This window comes from Corvus cornix, chromosome 2, assembly GCF_000738735.6.
Source record: "Corvus cornix cornix isolate S_Up_H32 chromosome 2, ASM73873v5, whole genome shotgun sequence".
Lineage (NCBI taxonomy): Eukaryota > Metazoa > Chordata > Aves > Passeriformes > Corvidae > Corvus > Corvus cornix.
The window spans coordinates 141067038-141074719 of record NC_046333.1 but is presented as its reverse complement, the minus strand read 5'-3'; the positions used below and the strand labels follow the sequence as shown (position 1 = coordinate 141074719).

The 7682-nt window shown below is 46.2% G+C and overlaps 1 protein-coding gene across 2 annotated transcripts; it reads right to left on the bottom strand.

The window, feature by feature from the left end:
- Nucleotides 1-247: 247 nt before the first annotated feature.
- CCN3 (cellular communication network factor 3) lies at nt 248-6480 on the bottom strand. Of its 2 annotated transcripts, XM_039549818.1 has the most exons (5): nt 6369-6467; nt 6044-6272; nt 5533-5784; nt 3428-3636; nt 248-1443 (listed from the first exon to the last, which is right to left on the bottom strand). In XM_039549818.1, exons 1-5 carry the CDS (start codon nt 6438-6440, stop codon nt 1147-1149), a joined length of 1059 nt encoding a protein of 352 aa, XP_039405752.1. In that variant the 5' UTR covers nt 6441-6467; the 3' UTR covers nt 248-1146. The 2 variants fall into 2 exon arrangements, with proteins under 2 accessions (XP_039405752.1, XP_039405751.1); XM_039549817.1 differs by having other exon boundaries at nt 6044-6480.
- Nucleotides 6481-7682: the final 1202 nt, after the last annotated feature.

Genomic DNA, 7682 nt, shown 5'->3' with positions numbered 1-7682 from the left:
TTACATCATCCTATCTCCCATGCTAACTTACTCTGAAAGAAACCTCCTTTCTTATATGTGCCCCACAAATTATTCATGCTTCCCTGTAGCAAGGCGCTGCATGACTTTTAACGCAGCGATTAGGATGAGGGACATTAAGAATAACGCAAGAAAGCATCTTGGTTTTAGGAGTCTGCGACCCTTTTTCTTCCCATTGCTTTTATCTGTTAAAAGCTGGTAGTTTAAGAAAAACAACTTTAGGAAAAAATATTTTGGATCACATAAAGTTTATTTACTTAGTCAAGTTATATTACAGTATGTACAGTTTCTATTTACATATACACCTTTCTAAGAAATGAAGCACCATATGATACAGTTAGTATTTTAGAGGAATTTACAGATATATTATTTTTGCATCCAAATAGTTTTATCTACAGACACGCATTGATTAGAACCAAATTCTTATACAACACTGACTTCAGCTGGTTTTGGATTAGACTGCTATTGAAGTTATCAAAGATAAATTTAATTGCTGCCAGCTATCAACCTGCTGTGCTTCAGGATAAGAGATCTTACTTATGTAGTTTCAGGAGCTATGTGCAAACTTAATCCTCAAAGTCAGAGGTATTGACAGAAGGTATTGCATAAGCCACAATAAAGCAACACTTTCATCAGTAAGATTTTTACTGTCATCAAAAACTAAGAGTTTCATTAAAAAGAAAATAGAACACTGCTGAAGTGTTTATATGCAGTATGGAAAGTGAAGTTAAAAGCCTGGAAGTGTATGTGATACAGTATCATGCATTCCTCATGGAATCCGTTTACTCTCAAGGAGCCCAGTCTTACACCTACTGAAACTTGCAGCATAATCCCCTTAACTCAAGGGGAAAGTCTAGCTATTGGCTTTGTAATCTTTATGCCACCATCAAGAAAAAAAGGAGGCTCTGTCCAAGGTACAAAGTTTCCTTCAAGTGAATAAAAGACATTCAGAGACGGCAAATGTAAAACGAGGTATTTAATAAACTACGGGAGGGAAAAAAGCACCTAGTTTGAAAGACCATTCTGAAAAATATTTTAGATGTTTCATATATGCATTTGTTACATTCACCTGATTGTGGGTCAAGTGTTGTATAAACTGCTTGTATTTTTTGCGCTAATTCATGCTTTTCATATTTTTGCTTCGCTAGACATGGGATCTAATGGCTGGAAGAAAACAATGTTACTCTGAGGACAGTTGTTATGACACACGCAGGTGTTGATCAACATCATTGGCTTTTTTAGGACTTTGCCCTGGGGACAGTGGAACTCAACCTGGATGGTTTTGGTGTTGTGTGGGGTGCAGCAGCGCCCATCGCTGCAGAGGCCGCAGTAACGGGGTCTGTATGTCTGCACGCTCGTGCAGTTCTTGTATTCATAGTGAACGGCTCTCACCGACTTCTTCGTTCGGTTACATTTCTTCCCTTTCTAACAGAAATATGAAGAGACAATAAGTATATCATTGCATACGACAGCATTTAACAACTGACATGCAAAGATACAGGTCTACTCTGAAAATTTGAATTTGTTGTCTTTATTCATTCAACAGCAAGAAGACTCGGAAACTGCTTCAGTAGTTAGTTACACGTAACACCTGCAAGATCTGCCCTTCGACAGCAGTGTGTTACCGGACCAGTAATGAAAGAAAAATAATTAAAGTCCACTCTTGTCATCTGAGACAAACCCAGTCTACATTCATTAAGAAACTATACTGAAAAACTTCTCAGTCTAGTGTAGTTCCATCAGAGAATCAGCAAGTCAAATGAGCAAGTTACAGGACTAGATTCAGGGAAATAAAAAGAGGGTAAAATAAACTGCAAAAGTCATCACCCATTCCTGTGACTCAAGGCAGAACCAGATTTAGCCACGTTATTTTTAACAAATGATTGACTAACTTGTCCTTGGAAATCTTCAATGACAGAGACTCCACATCTGCTGCAGACAACCCTAAGAGTTCACTATTCTTACTGCTTGGAACATTTTCACTCACAATTTTTATGCAGTCTAAACTCACCATTTCTTGTTATATCCTCCATGGACTCAAAACAGGCTGCAATATCTGAACACGGTTATGAGAACACATCTCTCTTCTCTTGCATTCAGAAGAAGTTCAGTTCTATCTGGTTTTCCCTAGATGAACATGTTTTCTAGACCTCTGATCATTCTTGTTAATCTCCTCAACCCCCCCAACATGTTTCATCTCCTTTATAAAACACAGTACTTAAAACTGCAGAGACTGTTCGGCAAAGGCCTTAGAAATGCTTTCCGACACTCAGAACATTACAGAAATTGATGGGCCTCTTACCTAGATACATGTTATTCTCCCTGATAGAAACACTTAACGTGGAGAAGAAACAAAAAAGTCATCTCCCTTAGATAAAATTATTTTTTTACATCAGAAATGTCAGTCTTGGGTTTGTTTTTTGGAGAAAAAACATCATAAGGATTAAGATAAGGTTTACTTTATCAAGCAGACATTTCATACATTTCTCTGCTGTTCCAGATGCTCAACAGACTAGAAATCTGATACATCCATTCTGTATTACTGAAGCAACTCTGATGTATATGTACAGGTAGTACAGTTGCATTTGTGGGAGAAGTTACACTTTGTGAACTGTCAAAATAATCTGCACATGCAATATATGTGATCTGTTTGGGATGATTTAAAACTATTATAGAATCATAGACCACTTTGGGTTGAAAAGGACCTTTAAAGGCTATCCAATCCAACTCCCTTGAAATAAGCAGGGACATGTTCCACTAGATCAGGTTGTTCAGAGTATTGTCCAGCCTGACCTTCAATGTTTCTGGAAATGGGGCACCTACCACCTCCCTGGGTAACCTGTTCCAGTGTCTCACCACCCTCATGGTACAAATTTTTTTTTCCTTATATCTAGTCTGAATCTACCTCTTTTAGTTTAAAACTATTACCCCTTGTCCCATCTACAGGCTCTACTAAAAAGTCTGTTTCCACCTTTCTTTTAGGCCCCCTTTAAGTACTGGCAGGGACTGTAGGGTCTCCCCAAAGCCTCCTCTCCTCCAAGTTGAACAATCCAAACTCCCTCAGCTTTACCTCATAGGGGAGGTGCTCCAGTCCTCCGACCACCTTGGTGGCCCTCCTCTGGATTAACTCCAGTAAATCCATGTCTTTCCTGAGGGCCCCAGAGCTGGACACAGTGCTCCAGGTGGGCTCTCACTAGAGTGCAGCAGAGGGGCAGAATCACCTCCCTTGACCTGCTGGAGGTGCAGCACAAAGCTACTGAGCAAACACAGCAAGTCTAATGCTTTACCAAAACCGCTTAGCTTGCTGCACATGTGCTGTTGCATCTGGAGCATTATAGACCATAAAATTCCAGCTTTAGAACTAGAGCTGAAGAGATGCTGCTGCCTTGCTTCACTCCCTGCAGCATACCTTATCAGATGACTCTTCATTTTCACATGGTCTTATGATACATAGTCGTGTCTGCTTCACCATTTCACACTGTTGATTCTTGTTAGTAACACGGGTGGAAAAGCCCATTCCACAGCTTTTGGAACAAGCACTCCATTCTGTTGTCTGCTCAATACAATTGGCACTTGAATCTGACACATCGATTCCGAGTGTGGCCTCCTGTCTGTAGGCTGGAGACAAAACCCCACAGAATTTTATTACAAGAAAAAGTCACGTGAAACCTCAGTATGTAATTGAGCTCTATCATATCTGGGAAGGAACATGTGAGACAAAACAAGGTTCAAAATCCATGCTTTTGACAGGATTTAGAAATTTTAAAAGCTGTCTTTTTAGGAATCCTGAATGGCAACTTCCTAAAACTGAAAAAAAAAAAAAAACAACCCAAACTAGAAAGGTGCGTATCACTGTAATCAGCAAAGCATTTAGATTCAGTTCCCTCAAGTCCACAGCTGGAAGAATTACTACCAACTTTTAAACCAGTTTAGAATCCTAAGAGATTTTTATTCCTCACCCTTTCTCATGGAAATATATCACGAATCTGTTCTAAAGCTATGTCATAAAAATATTTATATTAGGTATGAGTGGACAGAGGCTGAATGATTTATCTAAACTAATAAACAGAATGGAACTAAAGTCCTTTTACTCCTGAGAGTCGTAAAATCGCCCCATCTTGTCAATTATTGACAGACTACAGCCAGGGTGATGGTGGGGAGGGAGGAGGGAAGCCATTTCCAGGAGCTATCACAGGTACTTAAAGCCATGGTCAAGCCTGACCACTGTCCTGCCCTCCTGGCAATGTTAAGCTGCACTATGCAAATATTGCTAAGGCACAGTTTGGTTCACTGATCAAAGCAGGAGCAAACAGGAGACAACACAACTGAGCCGTCAGTCACAGCTCTTGCTGTTAAGCTCCTCTAAAACAGCCTTTCTGCCTTTTGAATGGCAAAGATCCAAAAAAGGTGGCCTCCCAAGAGGGATGGCCATTGCTAAAAGAATGCAGACAATTTGTCTGTAGGTATTTTATGGATTACCCTGTCACTGTCAGACCAACCAAAGAAAAGGAAAGGTAATAAAAAGTGTCACTTTTTGTTTATGCGCTTTAAAACTAACACTTCATAGCACACTGAAAAGCTATTAAAGCTTTTCTTCCTCAATCCTTTCTCACTTCTTTTTTAAACGGATTAGCTGAGTTTTGGCATAACTAACTGCCCAAGATCACAAAGAGCAGTGCCTGGAAGAGAATGCAGTGCCCTCTACTCTCAGTAGAAAGTTATGAAAATTCATGTTAAACTAATAACATAATTTAAAGGGGATGGAGATAGAACGTAGTAGAGAAAATGAAAATAGAGAAAAACTGAAAAAGGGGAAAATATTATCTAGCTTTTTAAAAAGCCTGAGTTCTGCACTTTGGAGTGGGTTAGGTTTTCTTACAAATCCATTCACTGTGTTTATAACCACTGCTTCTCCAAGTACTCTGTAGTGTTTTTAATGCCAACAATAAATATGAGCACTCTAGCACAGACAGGCTGGAATTTGTTGGCATTTTAGCTGCCATGCTGACCACTTCTAAGACCTGCAGGATTCAGGGGGGAAAAAAAATCTCTTGTAGACAAAGCTGTTATAATAGTACATAAGTTGTAACATATTCTTGCAGAGCAACTAGCAAGACTGCAAGGGAGTTTTTCGGTTGGGGTTTGTTTTTTTTTTTTTTTTGTTTTTTTTGGTTTTTTTTTTTTGGTGTGGGAATGTTCAGAGGATTAGTATCTTGTCCCTGTTTTATTCTGGTCACAGAACTAATGTGTACCAGATAAACAGAAATTTAAAAATTGGGAACTAACTTAATTAACTTTTAAAACTGCTATGCACGTTCATCCTCTGAATCTTTTCTTTTACCTGTTGAGTTCTGCCTTTATTCATAACCTGGTATATCTACTAGTCACTCGAGGTGAGAAAAAAGATCAGAAAAAAAATCGACCATGCAAGCAACGTGCAACCCTGTGGACATTTTCAGTATGCTGTCACCTCCTCCTCACAATTACTACGATAATTAATTTTAATTTCCTCACCAGCCATAGCAAAACCTCCCAAAATCACTTCATCGTCAGGGTCGCAGACCCACTTCTCACAGCACTCTCCAGGGACTTCGACTTTTCTGGGGAAGGGGCAGTCGGGCCCGGGGAGCAGCAGGTCCAGGTTGCAGCGGGGCACGCAGCCGATCTGGCCGTCGCGGCAGGTGCACTGGTACTTGCAGCTGGGCTGGAACGTCTCCCCATTGCGATAAATCATCCCATCAAACACGCAGTTGTCTCCCTCCAGCACTAGTGGGAAAAGGGGAGGCTATCGTAAGGGCGGAGGGCACTCGGACACTCCCCGGCCCTCCCAGCCCCTCGGCGGCCGCACAGGCACCTTCCGCAGCATCAGGGGCAGTCTCCCGTGGCGCTGGCGGTGCGGAGGATCACCCGCTTCGCCGGAGGCCAGGCGGGAGAACTGCGGGACAGCGGGCCCGGCCCGGGGAGGGTCTCCCCGCCGCCCCCGAGGGCCGCCGCAGGCGGGGCACGTCCCACGGCCGCCACCTACCCATGCAGATGCCGGCGGCCGCGCCGTCCTCGGGGCCGCGGTCGCAGTAGAGGCCGCTGCTCTCGTCGCAGGGCAGCAGCGCGGAGCAGCGCTCGCCGCGCTGCCGGGCGCACACCAGGCAGCAGGAGCAGCCGTCCAGCACGGCGGGCACGCCCGGGGCGCAGCGCGGCGGCTCGGCCGGGCAGCGCCCGCCGCACAAACGGGGACATGCCGGCTCCCGGCTGCTCACCTGCGGGGACAGAGCGGCCCCGGGGGCCGGGTCACGGGGCCGGACCGGCCGCCGGTTCCCCACAGCCGCCGGCCCCGCCGGGCGCCCCGCACTTGCCTCGCACGGCCGGAGGAGGAGGAGGAGGAGGAGCAGCAGGGCGGGCAGGTCCTGCCCGGTGCCCGTCGCCATGGTCCTGGCCGCCGCCTGGCCGCCGCCCTCTCGGCTCTGCCGGCAGAGCCATTGCAGCCGCTTTTATAGAGGCGGTCGGGGACCCCCCTCCGCCACCACCCCCGCACGGCGGGCAGCGCGGGCCAGAGGCGGGGAGCTGGAGCCGGGCCGGGCGTTCCGCTCCCCCCGTTCCCTCCGCCACCTGCCCCGGCGGCGCCGAGCCGCTGCCCTGCCCTGCCCGGCGCCGGGCGCGACCCCTCTGCCCAGGGGCGGTGCATGGAGCGGGGACCGGAGCCCCGAGGGCAGAGCCGGCCCCTGCCCGGAGGTTGGGCTGGCCCAGTGCTTGAAGTCGAGAAGCTACCGCCGAGGGGGCTACCACCCTGTGCCCGGCCCTACGGCCCCTTTCCCGCCCCGTGTGCCCGCAGTGTCCTTCCCCACACGGGCCGGGCTGCGGCCACACGCCCTGGGGAGGCACGGTGCTGCCTCGCAGCTCTGCGCGGCTGCTCCGCGGTCTCTGGCATCGCCGGGATGGCTGGGCAGTGCTTGGCGCTGGAGACCAGCCTCCCCAAAGCCAAACAGCTCTCGGGCCTACACTGCTCCTGACCCAGGCGTTGAAGCGTTTTGGGCACAGAACTCTTTAGTTTTAAATCAGAGGCACTGTTCTTTACTACAGAGGTGCAGGTGTATGAGCTGATGGGAAACAGATGTTGCATAGGGAGTCCTTCCTGCTCTGTGTAAAAGGGTGCGTTGGAGTGGTTATGGACTATTCAGTGCCTACATGGTGTGTGCAACCACAGGGGATACAGAGCCAACAGGCCAGGCCTCAGGAATGCTTTGTAGAAGTAACTCCAGTGCTCTGTGCTGTTATTTTAGCGTGTGCAGGACAGATTTAAGGCCAACTGTAAGGGAGACTAAATCTGTTAACAGGTTTTACTCATCAGGAATTGCCTTCTGCCTAAGGCAGGCCTTCTTAGGACTTGCTAGGATACAGATATTCTTTATCCGTAGTTGTCTGAGGCAGATAATACACACTGGATTCTGTTATGGCTTGTTAAAGAGAAAATATTTGAAAAATAAACAAAACTTGTCAACAGACTAGTGAAAACAAGATGTCTTTTAAGTTTAAGACATGACAAAAGTGGTACTCATGGATTTACAAGGCTATTGTAGCGCTATACCAAAGCAAAAGTCAACACAAAACCAGAAATGGCAAGATAGAAGTTTTGGTTAGGATGAAAGTGACCATTCCTTTCTTCATGCTGA